The sequence below is a fragment of the Cyrtonyx montezumae genome, unplaced genomic scaffold, assembly GCF_038088225.1.
Source record: "Cyrtonyx montezumae isolate F1298 unplaced genomic scaffold, pur_monq_1.0 scaffold_0, whole genome shotgun sequence".
NCBI lineage: Eukaryota > Metazoa > Chordata > Aves > Galliformes > Odontophoridae > Cyrtonyx > Cyrtonyx montezumae.
The window spans coordinates 15878281-15902154 of NW_027071824.1; the positions used below are offsets into that span (position 1 = coordinate 15878281).

At 38.1% G+C, this 23874-nt stretch overlaps 3 protein-coding genes across 3 annotated transcripts in view; all 3 read left to right on the forward strand.

Annotated features, from left to right (window-relative positions):
• Positions 1-23874, forward strand: part of KCNK5 (potassium two pore domain channel subfamily K member 5) — a 369979-nt gene that overhangs the window by 292271 nt on the left and 53834 nt on the right. The gene's annotated exons all lie outside the window — the stretch shown is intronic.
• GLO1 (glyoxalase I) lies at positions 717-6106 on the forward strand. The gene is made up of 6 exons (XM_065755177.1): positions 717-805; positions 1746-1828; positions 2485-2625; positions 3430-3497; positions 4443-4532; positions 5553-6106. The coding sequence occupies exons 1-6, from the start codon at positions 734-736 to the stop codon at positions 5639-5641; spliced, it is 543 nt and encodes a 180-aa protein (XP_065611249.1). The 5' UTR covers positions 717-733; the 3' UTR covers positions 5642-6106.
• Positions 9293-23874, forward strand: part of BTBD9 (BTB domain containing 9) — a 105094-nt gene continuing 90512 nt past the window's right edge. The window contains exons 1-7 of the mRNA XM_065755273.1: positions 9293-9364; positions 11308-11475; positions 16369-16579; positions 17373-17736; positions 19410-19674; positions 21682-21901; positions 23026-23145. Of these exons, the coding sequence (XP_065611345.1) occupies positions 11394-11475; positions 16369-16579; positions 17373-17736; positions 19410-19674; positions 21682-21901; positions 23026-23145 (1262 nt within the window). The 5' untranslated portion in view covers positions 9293-9364; positions 11308-11393. The remainder of the gene's footprint in view (positions 9365-11307; positions 11476-16368; positions 16580-17372; positions 17737-19409; positions 19675-21681; positions 21902-23025; positions 23146-23874) is intronic.

Genomic DNA, 23874 nt, shown 5'->3' on the forward strand with positions numbered 1-23874 from the left:
GCACGGCCTTGGTCATACTCTTCAAGCACGGCATGAAATAACAAGATCATTCCACCTCGGAACTCAAATTCGACTTTTAGCCTACATCATTTCAAACAACTGGCACCTTGGTCACCAGCACCTCCAGCCCGTTGACAAATGGACGACTCTCAGCTTCGCTCCTGACGGCTTTAGAGCAGCAACAGCAGCATCGTGACAGGAGGACTGCAGGGCGAGAAGGACGAGATAAACTCTCGGTGCTGCTCAGTAGCTCCAGTGCCCGCCCCGCCCGGACGTGAGCAGCCCCGATTAGGGTTAAATTAGGGTAAATTAAAAAATTAGGGTAAAATGTAAAGGGGAAGGTGTAAAGGGGAAGGTGTAAAGGGGAAGGTGTAAAGGGGAAGGGCAGCTGTCTGCCCTGTCCAGACCCACTTTTCTTAACACAAGTGTGATTGATTGTTTGATTTGATTTGTTGAGTACTCAAGACAGGCGGAAACCGATAATTCCCCCCCCAAAGGACTAAACCACATACGTTAGGAGTGTCTGTGGACTGTCGGGCCGTAAAAACGCCACAGGGTGCTGCCAGGTGGAAAGAAGCGCTAAGCAAAGCACCGTTCTGTTCGAACGCTGACCGGCAGCACAAGCGCGGAAGACGCGCCCTTTGTGACTGGACAACTGCGGGGCGCGGCACCGCCTCGGCACCGCCTCGGCACCGCCCTCTCGTCGGGTGTGCTCCTCCTCTCTGCTCGCAAGATGGCGGAGCCGAGCGGTCTGAGCGATGAGGCTGCCTATGGCGCCTGCTCGGAGCCGGATCCCAGCACGAAGGTGGGCTGCTGGGGGCGAGCTGGGCGCCTCCGGGCTGCGGGCGGCGGCGGCGGCTGTGGCAGCGGTAGCGGCGGCGGCAATGCTGCAGCCTTTCGCCGTGCGGACGTGCGGTGGCCGAGGGACGGCATGGGGCCGGGCGGGTGCGGGCGGCTCCGCTGAGCTCGGGTCGCTTTAGCCTTCCCTGTGTGCTGCGGCTGGGGTGGTTCCAGTTCCCCCGTCGTCGTTTTGAAATCAAACCTTGGCTTGATCAGCGCTTGTGCGATGTTTGGTCAAGCCGGAGCTCAGGAGTGGGAATTGCTCCCCGTGGTGTTATCACGAGATCCTTCAGAGGCAAAGTCCGGGATTACAAATATACTCCCCTCCTTCTCCCCTCGACCTTCGGCTTATTTTAGGGGAATCCATCACTGATAGCTGATGGCTTTGGGGTTTTCGGCTAGTATCTGTAATGTTCTTACCAATGGTCTGCTTTCAGCACTGGGAAATGTATTAAGGATGTTTGTGAATGCCACTAAACTGGGAGGAGCTGCTGACCCCCTCGAGGGTATTGGCAGCATGGAGAGCTGGGCAGCCACCAACCTGAACAACACTGGTACTGAATCTTGCAGCTGGGATGGGGTACAGGCACCCAGTGCGGTAGTTGTGGCACCAAGCCACAAGATGAATTTGGACAGTGCTTTCAGCCATATGGCCTGATTTTTTTAGGTGGTGCTGTGTGGAGCTGGGACTTGGACTTGGTGATCCTTGTGGGTCCCTTCCAACTTGGAATATTCTGAAATAAAGTACTTTATTTACGTTGTATGTTGTACTGTATTTGTTACTTAGAGACCTGCAGGCTTTGATTTTAATTATTAACTGACATCTTTGTTAACACACAGAATTAAATTCTGTTTCACGTATAATAAATGTGCCCTTTATTTATTTATTTATTTTTCCTCCACAGGACTTTATGTTTCAGCAGACGATGTTGAGAGTAAAGGATCCTACGAAGTCACTGGATTTCTATACAAGAGTTCTTGGAATGACGTGAGTGGAAGTTGTTTGCCACAATAACTTTGGTTGTTCCTCCACTCTTGTGGAATGTTTTTTGTTATGTTGGCGTAATTGTATTTATCTAACTGCAATGACAGTGCTGGCCTATCTGCTAGTGCCAACTTGGGTAGCCTGCCAACCTCTTGAGAACTTTCACAGCACATTTAATGCCTAAATTACAAATGAATTAAAAGTGGCTTTGTCTGGAATTCTTTTTTCTTCTTTTAAGTAGGTCATTAACTGTCAACGTACAGCTTGTGCAACTTTCTTCTCTCAACTAGTAACTTTTATGAGACTGCTTTTAAACAGAAGGCATTGCTATAAACCTGGAAGTTACATTAGCTGCTAGTTCTTCCTGAGGAAATCTGTACGAGTAACAAAATGGCAACTTCAGACTTGAACCTTTGTTTTGGTTTTGCTGTTTGTTTACTGGTTGCTTTTAAGCATCTGATTCTTCTAGTTTTTATAGGTTTATAATGTACACTGGAATGTTTCTATTTCATAATTCAAAATTTAGCTATTTTAAGATGTGGATTGCAATAAGGTAAAAATCACAGCTGTAGTTCTTTCACAGGGGAAACAACTTGGTGTATTTTCAGCCTGTGTGATTATCTTTTTGAGTTATTTTCAAAATAATTTTTGCCATGTAGGCTGCTTCAAAAATTTGACTTTCCTCCTATGAAGTTCTCACTGTATTTCCTGGGTTATGAAGACAAAAATGATATCCCGAAAGATAAAGCTGAGAGAACATCTTGGACCTTCTCCAGGAAAGCTACACTTGAACTGACACAGTAAGTATTAATACAGTGTGAGGTGACGTTTAGTTAACAGCGATTAGGGGAAGTGGGTGAGTTTATGTCCTGCTAAATTGAATACAAATGTAGTAATTTATGTGGAAACATATTTACTGTTATATAATAAGCCTTAATACAGCTGAGATCTTAGATACTTGGCATGTTTTATCTTTCTCTTTCCAGAGCTACTGCAAGGTGAGCAGTAGTATTTAAGTACCAAATAACATTTCTCCATCTGGGAAGGGAGACAATGGGATTGAGGCAAAAGTGATGTGGTTTGAACTTCCTTTGGATTCCCTGAAGTTGTGCAATAATGAATTAACTATTGCTTTTGAGGTCTAATTGAAAGAAGTAATAAGTAAAAACACTTTATATGAACAGAACAACTTTGGTAATGTGGAAGATTGTAATTAAGTGCAGTGAGAGACCCTCACAAATGCCCTGCCATCAGTGCTTACCGTAGTTCACTGTTCTGCATCTACATTGATACATAAACCAACTAATTCATAATAAGCATCCTTGCAATCTGAATGAGATAAGTGTGTTTCTCAGACTCAATCAAATGTAGAACCTGAGTACTGGTGAAGGGTATGAATTTGACTGAGTTAGCCCTGATGTCTGCTTTGAAGACTATTTCCAGGACCTGTGTTTAGGTAAAGTCTTGATTGTTTAATGAATGCAGCCAACAGTTGAAGTTCTCTGGTTTTTCAAAGAAACAAAATACCTTCCTGAGGAAACAAAACACTCAGGAATTGATGATTTCAATGCTTTTCCTCAACACGTAATAATTACTTCTTACAGTAACTGGGGCACTGAACATGATGAAAAGCAATCATATCATAATGGCAATTCAGATCCCCGAGGATTTGGTAGGTTTTTTGTTTTGTGTTGTTCTTTCTGTTTGTTTCACTGTGCTTTGATTACTGTTCTACTCTTGTGTATTAGTGAAAAATTTATAAACTTTTTAAACTTATGCAGATGAAAAGACTTCTAGTAAGTTATTTTGAAGCGCTATCAGCATCTTTATTTTGCTTCTTCCAGTGCGCATGCATGAAAGATGATGAAAACAGGAAAACATCTTTAAAGAACCAAAATTACACTTCTTATAAACCTAATTTTTTTGGCAAGGAAACACATTTTAATACTAACCACTCAATGAAGTGCAATAATTGCTCTTCCATATTGGATTGTAATGATGTTCAGATTGATGTTAAATTTGGATTTCTGTTTTATAATGCGCTGGCTAACTCTTTTGAGCTAGGAGAATTCATTTGTAGCACCAAGGATAGCATTTATGTGGCTCAACTTGATATTCTGACTGCTTGAAAGGTCACTGGTATGTGAAATAAGTCTCATACTCAATATAGCCACTTGACATTTAAAACTGAAGTTATTTGTAAGTTCAGGCCTTGCATGGTGCTGCTGTTAGTGTCTGCAAATACAGCATTAATAATAAATGCCTTGTACTGTTGAACTAAGCAAATGCAACAAAATTCTGTTGTGTAGATATGTCTCAAGAAAGGCAATACAGGTAAAATAGTTTGAGTATCTTATCTGGAGAGAGAAATTAAAGTCTTCTTATCCAAATAATATGAGCTATTGTAACTGTAATGTTCTTATATTAAAAGCACTATCAAAAAACAGCTATCTTCAGGAAGATATTATTAAGACCTGAAATGCTCTCCTTCCTGGAAGGAGTGATTTTCTTAAATGAACATGTGATCTTATTGCAGAAGAGGAAATTATGAGCAAGCATTTTTCTCAAATACACAGAAATACTTAATGTACTTTACTATTTTTACCCGGTTTCACAGGGCACATTGGAATTGCTGTCCCTGATGTCAATAAAGCTTGTAAGAGGTTTGAAGAACTAGGAGTGAAGTTTGTAAAGAAACCAGATGATGGTAAGTCTTTTTTTTTTTTTTTTTTTTTGGATTTTTCAGTTCCTTGTTTTTAGTATACTGTGTCTGGCAGATCTTTGTACTGGAAAGCTCAGTAATGCATTTCTATAGTTGTCACTCCATAGAATGCACTAGAACCTACTCAACTTGCTCCCCTTTACCAAACTCACAGAACTGACAATACCAAATTGTGTTGTCTGCTTATAGCAAAAAAAAGTAATGGTGAAAGTAGTTTTTAACATTAGAAATTTAAACTGATGCAGCAAACAGCAAAGATGAAACTGGATGGAGCTGGATGAGACAGTTCATGGTATTTTTTTTTTCCCTGTGTTACTGAATCACCATTGCTGTGCTCTCAGAAGTTTTTATAACTAGAATATAATAAGAATTAACACTGGTTCTGTTGCAGGGTAATAGAGCAAGTGTAATTGAAACAGTGTGGCTAACACTCTAAGATAAAATGTTATGCTGTACTGTTGTGATTCACTGCTGAAGACTACTTTGGGGAACCCTGTTTTCATAAGTAATATATTTTCCAGCAGTTCAAAACATTCCTGCACTGCATTTCTATCTCAAATATGTGCTGTAAACCAGATTGGGAGTGGGAAACAACCAAATAAAAACCAGTAATGCATAAAACTTCACTGTAGAGGCATGAATGAACAGGGCTGAGGAACAGAGAACTTTATATTGGCAGAACACTTGAGCAAAGCATGCCAAAATATCCTGGAGCACAAAAATATTTTTCCAAATTTTAAGGATGAACACTTACTTGAGGTTTAAATCAACAGAAGATAGGATTTCAAAATGATTTTAAACTGCATCTTTATTAAGTATCAGATTAACAATTTAGCACACAAAGATCTAGTTGTGATTAAAAGCTAGTTTGGATGTTTTCATAATTAGCTGTATAAATTTGCATTAATATTTATACAAAAGGAAAAAAAAGGTAATTGTATTTTACATTAAAATTTAGTCATATGGCCTTACCTTTATCTTGTGTTCATCTTTTTTTCCCAATAGGTAAAATGAAAGGACTAGCATTTGTTCAGGATCCTGATGGCTACTGGATTGAAATTTTGAATCCTAAACATATGGTGACTCTCACTTAGATCTAAGGAAATACACTGCTTAAGAGATACAAACTTTCAGTTCCCTGGAGAGAATCTGTAACACTATTTGTAAAATTCTTGCTTAATGGAGAGGAGTCAATGATGTTCAGATTTTCTGCTCCAATTATCCTGAGGCCTCCCTCCCTTCTGTTCTTCTGTGATGCCACTGCAATTTGCTTCCAATTAGGAATCCTCACCCATCTTTTTAAGAGCACAAATATGTACTCTGCTCTTGGACGGATTCTATCAGTATTTCACTAAACTCTCTAAGATATGTGTTGAGAAGTTTATTTCATTTCACGCTACCTAGATTTCAACTAATAACAACAAAATCCTACATTACTGCTGGTGAGGTTCAGCAAGTAGTATACATATATATATTTTTGTATGAAGTCAAAGGATATTCTGAAGGCTTCACACACTTCCCTGTATACTGGAAAATAAAATATCAGACTTCTTACTTGAGTCATAGTGTGTTTGTGAAAGTCTTAGTTGCATTATGCCAAGCAAAAGCCTTTATTGACCAGATTTAAACAGCCTTGCCTGGAACAATAAACTTTTCAGAGGCAGTAAATTAGTCCAGCAGAATTTACTATTTAAACTTATGTCGTCTGGCAACCAGCAGCCAGAAGAGGTCTCATAGCTCCTAATTGACAGTGGCCCTTCTTGTCTCTTCCAGAACTAGAAGGTTCTTGTTCATGATTTGTTTTTATGCAAATCTGGGGCTATATTCAACTTACAGGCTCTGTACAGTTCTGTTTTAGGAATGTAATGAAGAAGAGTATCTGAAATATCAAAATGCCTTCTAGTAGGAAGCTCTGCTTTCTCAAAGCCAGTGATAGTTACTGAAATTATACTTGTCATGTTTTCCATTCTTCATACAAAAATACAAGTTTTGAAAAGTTTTGCTTAACAAAACCAAATTTCTCTCTGCAGTGTTTTATTGTGATCCTTCCTTGTAGCACTTAACTCCTGTTAAGTCTTCAGTTATGTAACTACTGGATAGTGAAATGGCATTGCAATTCACTTTGAAATAAAGCACTGATGAAAAGTAATTTCTTAAGCAGTATGACATGTATCTTTGCTAATCCTTGAGTCCTAACTAATCAAAATGCTACTTGTTTTGGTTCATGGATTTTTTTTAAATTATTTTTTCATTTGAGAAGAAATGCGATCATAAAGGATATAATATCTATTGGGACCACAGTAGTGAAGATAACTTGATTAGCAGGATGCTTAATGATAATGTGCAGTGTTCTTATTAACTTGTTCAATAACTCCCTACCTACTCAGTTAAAATGGAAGTGTAGAAACCATCAGAGTTAACTTCTACTGTGGTTATGTAGATACTCATGACAAATATTAAGCACTATTGTCCTGTCTCCTCATCTTGAAAAATCCTTAATTCTGTATGCCTCAGCTTAATGACAGACCTTTTAAATTCAGGAATTTTACAGAGCTCCACATCAAAAATCATTAAAGTTAATGCAATATATTGTTTTCATTTGGAAATGAGTGAAATTATGCAGTGTGCGTCTACTGAGCTGGAATAGGTTTTGGAAAACAGAATGTGAAAATGAAAGATGGAGATAATTGTCATATAGCTTTAGTATGATATCTTTTGAAGTTAGAAGACTTGTGGATGACAGTAGAGCCAAGGAGTGCTACAGCAATGAGATGAGACAGAGCTCTTGTTTCCAGTGTGCGTATTTTTTCATTACTGATCTGTGTCCCTTCCTATGCTGGTGTTCTAAAATAAGGAACTTAAAATGAAGTAAAACTTAGCAGAAGCACAAGAGTGGGCTGCATTTGCTTACCATCCAAAATCTTGCAGTAGATTGCGAGTAGAGGTTATTTAGGCTAATGCTCGTCTAAGTGAAGTTGTCTAAAACAATTTGATCAATATAGATACTACATCTAAAGCTTTATAACAAGTCTTTTGGCACAGAAGATCTCAAAATTTTTCAAGCATGTAAAGAAAGTAGTTTGTATTTAATCTACGTACAGTATTTTACTCAGACTTGTTTCATGATGCTTCAAAGCACAGGTGTGACTGGAAATGCTATTGACACAATTATATGGAATCCAGTAATTAAGAGGGATAGTTTGTAAATTGCATGTTTGTATGTCTCTGAATGTGCATTTGTAGTTCAGTATACATTGTGTATTTTTTTTTTCATTCAGCAACACAAAAAGTAGGAGCCTCAACTGACCCCTGTTCTTCAGGGGTCAGTGCTGGGTCCAGTCCTGTTCAACATCTTCATCAATGATCTTGATGAGGGTATAGAGTCCACCTTCAGAAAGTTTGCTCCTGATACAAAGTTGGGAAAAATGTCTGACGTGCTGGAAGGCTGTGCTGCCATTCAGTGAGACCTAGACAGGCTGGAGAGTTGGGCAGAAAGGAACCATATGAAGTTTAACAAATGCAAGCATGAAGTCTTGCATCTAGGGAGGAACGACAGCATGCACCGATATGGGCTGGGGGATGACCTGCTGGAGAGGAGCTCTGAGGATTGGGAGCTGGGTGTCCGGGTGGATGCCAGGTTGGCCATGAGCCAGCAGCGTGCCCTGGTGGCCAAGAAGGCCAATGGCATCCTGGGGTGCATTACAAATAGTGTGGCCAGCAGGTCAAGGGAGGTGATCCTCCCCCTCTTCTCTGCCCTGATGAGGTCTCACCTGGAGTACTGTGTCCAATTCTGGGCTACCTGGTACAAAAAAGACAAGGATCTCCTCCAAAGAGTCTGGGGGAGGGCCACGAAGATGATAAAGGGTGTGCCTCCCTTATGAGGAAAGGCTGAGAGAGCTGGGTCTGTTCAGCCTTGAGAAAAGAAGACTCCAAGGGGATCTGATCCATGTCTATAAATATCTAAGAACCAGGAGGCAAAGGGACGAGGCTGGACTCTTCTCAGCAGTGTGTGGTGATAGGACGAGGGGAAATGGCCACAACTGCAGCATAGGAAGTTCTGCACAAATGCGTGTGGGAACTTCTTCATAGCACAGTGACGGAGCAGTGGCACAGCTGCACAGAGAGGTGGTGGAGTCTCCTTCTCTGGAGATGTTCAAGACCCACCTGGATGCCTACCTGTGCAACCTGGGCTAGGGAGATGCTTTGGCAGGGGGTTGGACTCAATGATCTCTAGAGGTCCCTTCCAACCCCTGCAATTCTGTGATTCTGTGAATGTGCTCTGCTTAGTACTAATATGGGAGATCTTCTGAAATTTATTGTTTGTGTTGATTATAGGCAGTCCTAATTTTGCATCTTCCATGGTAACACTTTTTTTTTTTTCTCTGCTAAATAAATCACAGAATTTAATGGCTGTACTCCTGCTTGGGAGACAAATTCACATTCCCCTTATAGACAGAAAGAAGTTCAACTAATTTCAAGAAGCAGAATACAGAATCACAGGATCATCAAGTTTGGAAAATGTCTCTAAGACGACCACATCCAACCGCCAGCCCATCCCCACCGTGCCCACTAACCATCAGCCTCACAGCCTCACGGCTCTTGAACAGTAGGGCAGTTCCTATTTCAAGCGCTCTGTCGGAAGTTAGGCCCGCTTCCCGAGGCAAGCTGCAGCTCGGCTGCGGCCTGTGGATCCGCTCCTACGCGGGACCGCCCCGAGACGCACGTACGTCAGCACGCGGGGGAACGGCGTAGGCTGATGATATCATATCGGCGGCGCCGGGTTGTGGAGGGCGGAGGCCTGGTCGTCGTGGGGGCCGGTGAGTAGAGCGGGAGGCTGTGCTCGGGTGGTCGATAGTGTGGCCACACTTCTCGCCTGAGCGGTGGCCGGGCGTCTCCTGAGGTTGTCTGTGCCGTGCTGTACCCGCGGGTGCTGTTTGCCCGGGCTCGGTGGCAGCGCAGTGCTCTTTGGCACCGGGCGCGCTTCCCGCACGGAAGTGCCGGGTTCGCTGTGAGCCGAGATGGGTTTGCGCGGGCCGGGGATGGCTGCCGGCTTCGTGGCCGCTGACTGCCCTCAGGGAGGAACCGAGACTTCGGGGTCTTTTTGCTCCGTGTGTGACCTTGGCAGCTCCTCAGCGCGTAGCACTCCTGCGTTCAGCTGGAGCTTATCGACTGTGAGCTGTAGCTTTTTCCTTAAGTTAGCTCAGCACGTTCGTGTGGTGATAGCACATGCAGTGTTTTATCAGGCTTTTCTGGGTTCATAGTACAAGCTGTTACTGCAAGTTATGCTCTGCTGTGACTCACTCGAATCACTTCGGACTTAAATCGCCACGTTATCAGGTTAGAAGAATGAAGAAGCTGGGTTGTTAAATTGTTCTCACTCTGCCAGTAATCTTACTTTCCCAGAAATGCCCCTTACTTACACTGTTTTTAAAACATAGTACATAGACCTGTCCCAAAAGCGCTGTGCTGCTGTCACTGATTTTTTTTCTTTGCATTTTAAGATTTAATATGTGCCTTCTCTCTGTGCATAAGAAGTTGTTCTCTCTGTGTATGAGCTTTCTTCAAGTACTGAAAGACTGTAGTGAGGTCTTTCCAGAGTCCTCTCTTCTCCAGGCTAAACAAGCTTAGCTCCTTCAGCCTATATTCATGAGAGGTGCTCCAGCCCTTTGATCCCTGTGGCCCTTCTCTGGACCCATTCCAACAGCTCTAGGTCTTTCCAGTTCTGGGCTCCTCGGTACAAAAAAGACAGGAATCTCCTCAAAAGAGTCCAGCAGGGGGCTATAAAGACGATAAAGGGTGTGGAACACCTCTCATGAGGAATGGCTGAGAGATCTGGGTCTGTTCAGTATCGAAAAAAGAAGACTCTGAGGGGATCTGATCCATGTCTATTAATACATAAGGAGTGGGAGGCAAAGGGATGAGGCTGGACTCTTCTCAGCAGTGTGTGGCAATAGGACAAGGGGAAATGACCACAACTGAAGCATAGGAAGTTCCACACAAATGTGTGTGGTAACTTCTTCACAGTGCAGTGACAGAGCACTGGCACGGGCTCCTTCTCTCTGCTGGCTGCCCCTTTTGATGCAGCCCAGGATACTGTTAGCCATCCAGGCTGCAGGAGCATACTGCTGGCTTGTGTCCTGCTTTTTGCCCATCAGGACTTCCAAGTCCTTGAAGGAATTCTTTTCCCAATCTGTAGACAAATGTGGGATTGACCTAATCCAAGGCAACATCTTGCATTTGGCCTTTTTGAATCTCATTACGTTCTCGTGGGCCCACTTTTTGAGTCTGTTCAGGCCCCTCTAGATAGCATCCCTGCCTTAACCGCAAGACTTTAACCCCACAACCAAACAAAACACAGTACCACCCACCTACCACTTTGGTCTAGATAAGGCCAATTATGGGGATTTGTATGTTTGGGGAATAATACACATACGATAGACTTTGCATAGACATGTTTTAATTAAGGCACTCACAGAGAAACAATGTGATCACTTTTTTTGTGGTTATAATGAGAAATTCAATCATGATATATTATAGCTTTCTAGGTTAAAACAGTGTGTTGTCAAAATTAAACAGCTGCTCAAAGAAAAAAAGAAGAGACTTCTTATGTTCTAATGCTACTTAAGGATCTTCCATAGAATATTGAAGGATCTTAAGATTTACTGCCTCAAAATTTTTAACAGAGAAATGATCATTTCAACTGATATGGCTGTATAATGTGCCACCTGTTCTTAATGATATATTTCATGCATTGTTTCAGGAATATGGTACAGTTGTTACTATGCAGCTGGATGTTGCTGACTAGTGTTTCTATGAGCTTGCTCTTCCATCTGTCAGTTGTTCAGAATGGCAAAAAACCCTAATTTTCAGGAAGCTGGTCATCTGCCCACAGGCTACGTCCACTGTAGACCTTCAGAGAGCTTTACTGGTGAGTATACCAATATATTTTCCTGAGATTTTAATTTAAGAATTTAGCTATATGCTATTTTAACCGTGTCACGTCAACTGTATTAATTATTGATTTCATATGAGTTTTATTAAATCTTACTATATTGTTCTTTGTATGTTGCTAATATTATTCCTGCTGTCCTATCAGAGGAATATCTCCCTAAGCAGAATGTAAAACAGTGGCACAACGATGCTTGAGAACTGGAAGGCACAGTAAAGTATAACTGTCCGTATGTTTGAAGTAAAGGCATTATTGGTACTGATGCTGTCATTGAAAGGCATGGCAAATATAGTTAACATCCAGTTTTCTTTTAATTATTTCCCCAAAGAAGGGATGGAGATGACTTAAAAGTTCTGGGAATTCCATTTACTTGGCTTTTCATATTCTGAATCTATGAAGTCATACTGCGTGGATTATGTTGTTATTGGGTATCAGATGAGTAGGACCTGTAGGACAGGATATTTTCCATTTTCTTTCTGAAGGCCCTTTTAACACTTGTTTTCTGGTGCCTCATAATGTAGAGTAGCTTTATTCTCCTGGGTGACATCATGGAAAACGTCAGAACTGTACAGAACAAAAAACGAAACTATTATATGGAAATAAAAGGATGAAAAGAATAGAGAATTAATGATAGAAGAATACTTTCTCAGAAATATTACTTGACTTGTGCTTCAGTGCTAAATTCCATTTTTCCTGACATTGATGTTACAGAATAAATGAATTATATTTGCAACTAAATTGTAAATATCACATCAATCGATAGCACATCAATCCTTTCTCCTGTTGTGAAACTAAAAGAAACAGTGAGCAGGCTCCCATAGTTTTGTGGACTTGCATTGAGCCATAGAACTACTTGTTTTACCCCTGGTGCTTATGAATACTTTACATGAGTAAAGTAAAATTCTTTGGAACCTCAATGAACTTTCACTTGAACAGTTTCCTATTTTGGAATATGGGTTGGTTTTTTTTGTTGCTTTTTCTCCTTGTTACAGTTTTCACTCTGTATATTAACATTGTTACTGCTTCTCAGACGCACAAAGGAGCTTCTGTGGTTCTGACAGAATCAAAGTGCTTATATTTTTATCTCTATACATTGAAATATTTATCAAATCCAAAGATGGTATTTTATTTTACCAGAACTTAAGAGAATAATAATATTTAAGAAAATTCTCTTTTTGTAATTCTAAGAAGACCTATATTATTGTGACAGATATGAACAAGATGATAATGGAATTGTTTCAGAGTTATGAAATTTTAGCTCTGTGTTTACAAGCCAAACTTATTTCACAAAGGTTTTAATTCTTTCATTTGCCTGTTTTGAATCGTTTTTCTATATAACTATTTTTAAACATCCAGTAGTTTTGTTGCTTCCTTTTTTTAATATAAACAAAAAGAAATTCCAACATATTTGTGGACTATTTCTTATATCCTTTTTTTCTGTGTTATATAAATGCATTTCTTCCCCTTTTTCAGTGAAACAACACTTTTTCAGAGGTCTGTCTTTAGTGATAGCCCAAGTGAGGCAGGGGAGGTTGCGTAGTTTTGGCCTTTGTTGCAGTTCTAATTCAAGAGTAGTTTAGTCATCAAGAGGTTGTGGTTTTTGTTGATGTGTTTTGTGGATAATAGTTATTGTATGCTGTGGCGTGTTACAGATTATTTATTAAATAGGGAATATAGCAAGCTGAAAACTGATGTTTTTTTTCTAACCTTGCCACGCTGTATAATATTGCATGTTGTTATGCAGAAAATGTGGCCTAGTACTCATTGTATGCTTGCTATTGAAGATGGCCACCAGAAGTGGGTCTTCTGATTCATTTCCAGATAGAAGAGATTTGTAGACCTTTCTGACTTCATAGGTGCAGTTTAAAATCACTTAAACGTTAGCTCCTCAAACTTACCTAGAAGATTGCTGTACTTAACCTATTTCTGTGGCATGAACAAAGCTGTGGCAGCTGACTACTGAAGCACCTGATTAGCTTTTAATAGCTCCTGGGAATAGGTTATAGTGCTAGCAAGAAGTTTATAAATGGCTTGGCCTTTTGTCTGCAGTTTGTTAAATGTTCTTTGATTACAAGGAAGAACAAATGTGTGTATCTGAGTGGGATGTCAGTGATTACAGAAGATGCCAGAGAGTTCACTGTAAAGGGTTATGCTGAGCTCCAGGCAGCTTTTGTCTTTTTTTAAATTGTGTTTAAAACTTTGAGTTACAACCAGGAATGCTGGTTATAAAGTTTAGCTATACAGGTAAGCTCGTAGCGACCTGCTGCAACTAAACCAGTATATTACTATTCACTTCCTGGAAGTGCAGATGTCTTCAAGGGGTGACCGTATGAACACCTTGAAATTAACCACTCTGGGAGGATCTGAGGTCGTATCTTATTTGGTTATACAATTTGAAGATAAGTCTGCTCTTGTACAATACTGCTCTGTGTGGAATACTGATGAAACTTGTGTTAGAAATGTGCAGTAGATGGGTAAACAAATTTGAGTTCTTCAGTATGCTAGTGTTACCCATGGAAAGCATATAAAGCATGTGCGTAGCTCTCATAGACTTGAAAGATTTCAACCCACTGCATCATGAAGCATTTGAAAGACTGCTCAGCCAGGACTCATAGCTATCCTTTGTATCCCTCAGTTTCAGTGATCAGTCTGAAGCTAGTAATATAGAATAATGCATTGACCCAGCAGTGTGGAGAGCACTGAACGTGTATGAAACAAACATATCTTGCATCTCACACAGATGGACTTCAAAATTTCTCCTTTCATTACTTGTTTAGTCCAGGATCTTGATAGTAGACTGTTGTTATCAGCATATTAGCAAATGTTCCCAGCTCAGATTTTGTGCTTGTTCTTATTTAGAGGTTGATTTATACTTTCAGTGGGGAAGTGTTACTTTGATTCTATTTCTTTCTTTCTTTATCTGAAATGGGAACAATTTTCTCTTGGACCCTTTGCCCTATTGGCACATGACAAAACCCACAGCTACAACAAACAAAATGAGTGTGCAGCTAATGGCTTTTTCTTATCTTTACCACTTTTATAGTCTCTCAGTTTTTGTTCCCAATTTTACAGAAAAAAAAGTGGATAAACAAAAAAGTATAGCATAGAGAAAATGGAAGTAAAGCAGATTTTAAAACCAAAATGTGCCTATCCTAATACATACATGTAGCATCTTAAATGGACTTCATTAATTAATGATAACTGGAGCTAGCAGAAGAGAGGGAGTATGTTTTGTTTGATAATATGCATGTAATTAGTATGTAATTGGGTTGCCTGGCTATTGTGCATAACAATGAAGATCAACAACAGCGTTTACAGACGTAAAAGAAATGGAAGTCAGGAAGGAATATGGATGCTTTTGATTTGCAGCTGAGTAACAAACACATCCTTCTGTTTGCTCCTTTGGTGTAATAAAAGGGTTTACATTTTGAGGACATTTCAATTTCACTGTAGTCTATGCATTCTCAAATAATCATGCTTTGCTAAATACTGTTGCTAGTTGCAGCTTGATTGATGTGAATTACATTAATCTTGTTTCTTACAAAGCAAATGTTACTAAAATTGGATCTGTTGCATAGATCTGTTCAGTGCAGTGCTGCCTTACCTAACTATAAATTAATCAGTGCAAATGGAAGAAACATTCTCTTATGGAAAAAACAAACAACAGAAATTTATTCTTATGTCGAGATAGAAGAATAATTTCATATAGTGTGTTATGACTAGACTGCCTCAAGTGTCTCAGCCAGTATTGCTTCTTCCACATTGTAATGTCTCTGTGGGTATACAGCTTCTAATTCAAATGGCAGAGACAGCCTGAGGAAAGCTGGGTTCTGCTCCTGTTCATGCTGTGATCTGTCATCAATTTACTGTACTATATTTTTCTCCAATGTGATTTTCTATCTCTGTCGCTTTTTCCAGTTTAGTTCAAAGTTCTTCAAAATGTTGTTTCTGCAGTATCTTGATTTTGTGTTTCCAGGTGTAGAAATAATACTTTACCCCCATCCATGTGTTTTTTTTGTTCTGTAAAAATGCCTGAAAACGGTCATGCATTTTCTGATTATACTTTAAAAACATGGCTAAAAATGCATCAATGCAATGAGTATTTCACTTAGAAGTTTAATGTGTTAGCTGTATAGTTTGATTTTTCTGTACACACCATCTTACTTTAGCTCTAAGAACATGCCCATTTAGAAAAGTGATCTGTTGTTGTAGCACAGAAGGTAACACTGAAAATACAGGTGATTATTATGTTAAGGAGCTGACTGTTTTTTATTGAAAAGTAAATTGAATGTTGGCAAGCAAAACTGATTAAAGAGCTGAGTAGTCCTCTGGGTGCTCTTGCCACTGAGACTTAGTCTGTTAAAGAATCAGGCATAACTTTGAACAATTGTATTCTTCCAGTCCTGGGAAGTTGGTTGTAATTCTTCAAGAATGGATTACAAGCACTGCTGATTTTACTCATCACTTATTTTAGTAGGGGCTTCAGAGTTGAGAATAAGTTAAATTGGTCAAATCATTTGTCTGTAATTATTTCCATTTTAATTCAGACAAAATTATTGCTTGTAACGGTGATTGTAATTAAAATTGTTTAATTCTTATTCATTTTGTTTAAAAAAAATTTAAATTATTAAGTGGATTGATGGAGAACCAAGGTGATGAAATGTTTTTGACTAGAATTGTTGATGCAAGCTGCCCTGAGACCTGGTGTAAATGACCTTCAATAGGAAACCTCTTTGTTTCACTTTCCTTGTAATAGATGAGAGAATCATAGAGAGATCTTACCCTAGTTCCTTTCTCTTTCATAACTGCATTTTCATCTTTGCTATTTCTAAATATTTGTGCCCTTTGTGATAGTTTTCTTTTTCTCTGTAGGCTATCAGTATCATCATCCCTCAAAGATGAGTAACAGCCATCCGCTTCGTCCTTACACAGCTGTTGGTGAGATTGACCATGTTCACATTCTGTCGGAGCATATCGGTGCTCTGATGAATGGGGAAGAATATAGTGATGTTACCTTTATCGTGGAAAAGAAACGCTTTCCAGCACACAGAGTGATCCTGGCTGCGAGGTGCCATTATTTCAGGTGAAGCATAGCTTTTGTCAGGCTCTCTGGAAATTTTCATGCAGATAAGATAAACATTGTTTCTCTATGAACTTTTCAGTGTGTAATCATCTGTCCATTGAGTGTGACCTTTTCTGTGTGAATGTTTCCCAGCGCATCAGATCATCGTGTCCAGATATAAGAAGATAAATACCATGTCATGATGTTATTCTTTTGACCTTCATTAAATTGGACTTTGAAATTATTTTCGCAAATTCAGAAGAAAAATAACTTCGGAACAGAAAAGTTCCGCTGTAAAATGTTTTGATTTCGCAGAGCATGGATAATGTGCTTCTGTGGACTGTATTCATCAGAAAGTTTACTTTAGACGTGTTGAAATCAAGTATTTTAAAAAGTTATGCTTGATTCAGATTAGAATATTTTAAAACTAGGAATAATACTAATCATGTTCATTTTAAAGACCTGGGATTTTTCACTCTAAATAGAATTACTTTACTGGAAAAAGATTATCATGAATTTATATTTCTGATTTAGTAACTAGCTTACCCCTCTGACAAAACTGAAGTGTGAGCGTAAATAGCGTTCAAACTGTGTATCACACTAAAAAGAAAACAACAAAAATCAAACAATTATGAGTGTATTTAGGTTTTTTTTCCCCACTAGAGGTTCAGGACATCTTTAGGGCTCTTATTTGTCATTTTGTTTCTCTACCTTTTGTATGGTTTTTTAGGGTTGTTTTTTTTTCGTCGTTGTTGGTTTTTTTTCACTTTTTGTTACCAGATTGTAAGTTTCTCAAATTTTATCTTCCTTGTAGAGCATTACTGTATGGTGGAATGAAAGAATCTCAGCCTGAAGCAGAAATTCCTCTTCAGGACACCACTGCAGAAGCTTTTACCATGCTGATGAAATATATTTACACTGGTCGTGCCACACTACGAGATGAGAAAGAGGAGGTCCTCCTAGACTTCCTAAGCCTGGCACATAAATATGGGTTTCCAGAACTCGAGGATTCCACATCTGAGTATCTTTGCACCATACTTAATATTCAGAATGTTTGTATGACATTTGATGTTGCCAGTCTTTATTCCCTTCCGAAATTAACTTGTATGTGCTGTATGTTCATGGATAGAAATGCTCAGGAGGTGCTCTCCAGTGAAGGTTTCTTGTCGCTTTCTAAGGTATAGTTTTTGCTTGCATTTTTCCCCAGGAATATTAATTTGTATTTGTATACTTTTCATGATGATAAAATGAGGTGTAAAATACAAGTTTATAAGTTTGTTAATGGTTATCACTTGTTATTAGTGAGACTGAGACAATTGGAAGTATTCAGACCAAGATGAAGTTAAAAACCCCAGAGATCCATTCTCAATCTTATAGGATTTAGTTCTGACTATTCACTGTAGTTAAATACAAGAGTATTCCAATAGCTGGGTACAGGCAACTTAATCTTACCTTTTTTTTTATCTGTCCTTGAAATAGTATTATTTGGTTTCTGAATGCTGCCCGATAAAGATTTCAGATAGAAGGTACTCCATTTTATTAATTTCTTGATATAGGCAATTTGTATCATAGGCAGTCTTCCACAGTGTAAGCTACAGTATCCTGACGTTTGATGTGATTTATATTGCTGATTATTGTTGCAATCTGAAATAATGTAATATGATGGTATTGCAGGGTGTATTTTTTATTTTGTTTTAATACATTTGTTGTTAGATGTGTAAATATTCAAGTAATATTCAGGCAAGTCTGCGCTATTGAATTTTTCTCCTTTCTCTGGAATGGACTATGCGGGCATAATAGTAGTTTAATGTTTTCAAGTAGTGTTCAAGTGAAGCAGCTAAGTATCTTGAATGAAAGATAGCTTGATTATGTTTTAAGAAAATAAAGAAAAAGGTGTTAAAATAGTTAGTGGAAGAAAAGCTGTGATGGATGTGTTCCTTGAATAAGTACACAGCATTTCTGCTTTGCTGACTAACTTACTAGCTGCGTGGGGAAAGGATGTTTTTTTCCCTACTGTAGTCTGTCATACTCAGTTTATTAAATCTGAGCTCTTAGGGCATATACTTTCTGAAATTTTTGTTGTAATCAATCCTGGCATGTAAAGGAGATTTGTCCCTTTCAGAGGCAGACTTCTAATTATTCTGCTTGCTAAATGAAAATCAAAATCCATTCAGTTCTTTTTGTTCTCATTTTGCTATCTGTGGATAGCACCAAGGAGTTTACCTGCTGATACCAAGCTAGTCCCAAAGAGAAAAAGGGGATAAAAATGCCAAGTAACTAGAAAGGGTTTTAAAAGGTAATTCCAATCCTCAGTTGTCATTTTCTCATCAGTCATCTTATGTCAGTCTAAGTTTAAAGGAATGTTTTGAATTGTACTACTAAATCCCCAAATCAGTTCTTATATTGTTTATTACTTTAAATTTATTTATGTAATTTAACAGTGCTTGGAATGAAATTGATTTTTTCCACACTTCCATCCCATCTTATTTCTCATAGTGGATTAATAATATTGTTTAGTATTATATTACGGATTTATTGAATCTTCAGTAAGAAACTAAAATAAGGCATAAAAACAGTCTTGAAACAGAAGGTTGTCTTGTTGAGCAATACACTTAGTACAGTTACTGTAGCCTGATGAGGGTTTTTTGGTGTCTGTTTATTAATCAGAGAAACTAGATTAGATTTCAGGAATCCTAGGGGGACTTGGGGACTTTCGCTTCTACTATGCACTGCTTCAAGTAGTCACTCTCTTGGAGCTTATGCTTAATAACTACGAGTTTAAGTAGTCTGTCTGAAAAAAAGAAACAGTAACTTACTTTTTTTTTCTGTTTTTTTTTTTGCACTCTTCCAGGCTGCTCTTCTGAGTATTGTACTGAGGGACTCTTTTGCAGCTCCTGAGAAGGACATTTTTCAAGCCTTGATGAATTGGTGTAAACATAACCCCAAGGAAAACCATGCTGAAATCATGCAAGCCGTGCGTTTGCCACTAATGAGTCTAACAGAACTGCTAAATGTTGTAAGACCTTCTGGACTGTTGTCACCAGACGCCATCCTAGATGCCATTAAGATTCGTTCTGAGAGTCGGGACATGGACCTCAACTACAGGGGCATGTTAAGTAAGCATTTTTCTGTTTTTTTCTCTCATTTAGTGACTAGTGTGCTGTAGCTGTCTGGAAAGTATGGTGAATTTGTTCTTTGAGTTTTTATTCCTCAAATGGGAAATAACGTTAGTCAGCATATTTTCTTAGCTTGTATCTCAGAAATTGCTCAATGTACCTTATTTTAAGAACATATTTTCCTTGTGGAATTATTTTTTTAGTAGATAGTCTTTGGGGGAAAAAATGAGTTGTGGAATTTCAATGGTTTCGTATTGATGCTGACTTCTTTTCTCTAATATTTTTGTTTGTTTGTTTGCATGTTTGCCCAAATAGCATAAACAGATTTTCCAAATTGCTTAATTAAAAAAAAAATAGCACAAGAAGCCTTTTTCTTGGCTTCTCTTATTTGTGCTCACTGTTAATTCTAACAAGAATATCTAATGCTGAGCTTTTTGAAGGTACTTTGACATCCTGCACTGCAGACTGTCAATTGTGTAGAATGAGCCTTGAAAAACATAACTGATTTCTTTGAATTGCATCTCCCCTTTGTTTTCTTTTATCTGTTAATATATAACTTAATATTTTAAAAATGAGTTAATACTGTGGTATTGTAAAAATCCTATTAGATAAGACTTTCCGTTGACTGTCCAGTAAATACATTTTACGAAGTTAGATGGTATCTTCTGACTCCTTTTTCTGCCACCTTACATCACAATAACAAGGGGTTTCTAATCTCAGAATTCCTATCTTTGCAAAATAACGGCTTTCTAAAAATTTGAATTTCTGTGTTGCTGTAGTACTAGTTCAGACTCTTGGGTCTTTCGCTGTAGAAACAGTGATGGCCACTTGCAATTTCGTAGTTGTACATTACCACATTTATAGTTTTGGATGGAAGTACTACAATAAAGTAGTTAAGTTTTTACCACTTCAAATGTCATATGTTCAATGTACTGCTGATGTTCAAATGTACCACTAAATGTTCTTTAGATATACAAATTAGCATAATTAATATTCTGTTAAGTTTCATATTTCCCTTGCCAGCATACTTTAAGTGTTTGGGGTGGACTTTTTTTTTCCTTTTTTTTTTTTTTAAACACTGATGTCATATTTTCCAGGTTGTCTCATTAAAGAAGGCTGTTAAAAGTGTCTTTTTAACTGAGCAGTTCATCATCATTATCCCCTGTTGTCTTGATGGGAGATTTGTTCCTAGGTTACACAGATTGATTACTTTGAAATGGTGACAAAAGGGGCTTGTTTTAATATGTGTGTTCAAAGCTGAAGAAACCCGTAAGAAGTTTTCCATTAACTTCATAGTCTTTTGCTCAGGTTCATTTAGCTTTCATGTCTTGAGCATTTTACATGGCTTTAGTTTCCTTCTACTTCAAAATAAAAATAAATTTAGAAAATTGAATTTAAGAAAAAAAAAGTCATGGAGAAAAGGTCCTAAAATGATGAGAGAGACTGTGAGAGTCCAATCACAAGGAGAGACTAACTAGACCAAAAATTTCTATTTGGGAGGAAAATGTCAGTTGAATAAGAATGGTACATTAGAATTCTGTAAAGTCATGAAATGCACTAAGAATATACATACTGTATGCTAGTAAATGATCACTGTTTTTATAATATAGGTGGCATCAAATGAAATGGAAGAAACAAAACTTCTAAAATCTATTTTCAAAATACATAATTACCTTGTCATAATCCTATAGTGTGGAATTATAAAATAACTTTTACTAAAACAGTAAAATGAAATTTACATCTCTGTATTAAACAGCAGAGAACAGTATCTTATGGTTTAGGAAATAGAACTGTGAACTGCTGGAAATTATGGATTTACAGAGGTAATATTGCTCTGCACTGTCTCTCTTTTTGTAACTCTTTCTTTGAACATGTACTTGTAACCAGTATTGGAGAAATGATAATGGCAGTCAATCTTCGTTTTAACTGAATACAGTTGCTGTTCAGAACATCTAACCTATGTGATGTGAGTAAAAATATTAAGCAATTATTTCCTTTTCTTCTCAGTACCAGGGGAAAATATTGCAACAATGAAGTATGGAGCCCAGGTTGTAAAAGGGGAGCTGAAGTCTGCCTTATTAGATGGGGATACTCAGAACTATGACTTGGATCATGGTTTTTCTCGACACCCAATTGATGACGACTGCCGTTCTGGTATTGAAATCAAACTAGGCCAGCCATCAATAATCAACCACATACGAATACTCCTTTGGGACAGAGACAGTCGGTAGGTGCCAAGTTGACATAAAGAGGAAGGGAATGCATTTTTTCCTTGTGATAACACATAAAATCTTTGTAAATATTTTATAAAAACAGCATGATACCATGTTGGGGATGACAGTGACAAGTTCAATTTGAAAACACCGCTTTTTGAAATACAGTTGTTATTTCGTATGTACAAGACCTTACTATGGAGTATTAAAATACCTTGTGATATTTCAGTATATTGTTTTCATTAAATATATTTTCATTGAAAGCCTGTGTACTTTAAATGCTTATAGTACTATATTTTTCTATTCACAATTGAATTTCCAACTACTTAAATAAGATTTGAATATTCTAGTTCTTACGCAGGTATATTCATCCTAGGCATTGGAAGTATGTTTGTTTAGAGTTTTTCAATGTATCAAAATTGTCAAGTGATAACACATTTAATGACAGTAATTCAGAGAATAAAAATTTATTTGGAATGGGAATTAGCAGCTAAATACAGTGTTTATTAGAAACCACGATGAGCGTGGTGAAGTATGAACTGTCATGAATGCCTTAGCCCATTTATGCTCAGCTTCTTTAGGTAATTGTGGAATGCATGAAAAATCAAATTATAAATGCATAAATTTGACATTGTTTTATTTACTATTTTACAAGGGTTTAAACATTGCTATTGTAGGCATGCACCTAAGTCCCAAGCAAAAACATTCTTCAGAAATTGAAAGTAAACGTGCAAGAGAATCTGAATTTTTATTATTATTGTTGATATGGAAATAGAAATATCTGCATCACTAGTAGTTTATATTTATTCCATGCAATGGAATATTTTATGGCTAAGTATGACTGATTTTGAAAGTTGCCACAGCATTTTTGAGGTAATGGTCTCACCTGATTGCTACCCATTGTGTGTTAGGATGTTTCAAGCCATTCTGAAAATGTCTCTTAACGTATCTGCATGTGAATTTGTTTTCAAAGCTACTTTAGAATAAGGATCTCTTCTAGATAGTTCAGATACAAGACTGTGGTAGGAGCAAATAGCCTTCTTTTCAACATGACTGAAGTCCAGAAGAAATCAGAGAAGTTAATAAACAAGATGTGTCAGTTCATATTCTAACCCATCCTTTATTTTAAAATTCATAGGTCTTACTCCTACTACATTGAGGTGTCCATGGATGAGTTAGACTGGATTCGAGTTATCGATCACTCTAAATACCTCTGTCGGTCCTGGCAAAACCTGTATTTTCCTGCCCGAGTTTGCAGGTTAGTTGATTAACGAAATGTTGCATGACTTTCATTGAGTAACGTAGATACCAGAAAAACTGCTGGGTTTTGCTACTGTGTTACATCTTACTGATAATGTATGGTGTACACAACTTTCATCGGCCATCTTCAAACAGGCAAAAAATGTCACTATTGCATTTTGTTATAACTACACTTGATAAATTTCAGATGTCCTGTTTTGAAATCTCTGGTGCTTCTCTTTTTTTTTTTTAATTATTTTAAAAATCATACTCTTCTTTTTTTGCTTAGGTAGTAAACAACATTCCTTGACTGTCACAAAGTTTTAAATGCTTTTAAATATTTACCTTACGACTCGGAAATGTATTTTCGTATATATTCACATATTTTTCTGTCTTCTGTTGTTGCACTGAATAAGTATTTTTCACAGTTGTGAAAGGGAGAAGGAGAGAATTAAGGTGAAGGAGGTTTGATTACTGTTATGTGTAGCACAAAGCAGCTGCGTGAGCTTATTCATTCTTGAGCTTATTTGACTGGAAGTGCTGGGCGCTCTAGAGGAGGCTTGTGATTACACTGAAGCTATCCTATGCAAAATCTATACTGAGGTTGTTGATAGGAAAACTACTATCTCTATATATTCCAGAGAGATTGTGATCATTATGCTTTGCCTCATAGAGGAGATGCCCTATATGGTAGTAATTATTTTGTAGACAGACTTCTCAATCACTCAGCGATTACTGGAATCTTCAA

Excerpts from the sequence above, each read along its gene's own strand:
- GLO1 (XM_065755177.1), top strand. The coding sequence starts at position 734 with ATGGCGGAGCCGAGCGGTCTGAGCGATGAGGCTGCCTATGGCGCCTGC. Across the intron at positions 806-1,745 it reads AGCCGGATCCCAGCACGAAG|GACTTTATGTTTCAGCAGAC; the intron begins GTGGGCTGCTGG and ends TTTCCTCCACAG. Across the intron at positions 2,626-3,429 it reads GCTACACTTGAACTGACACA|TAACTGGGGCACTGAACATG; the intron begins GTAAGTATTAAT and ends TACTTCTTACAG.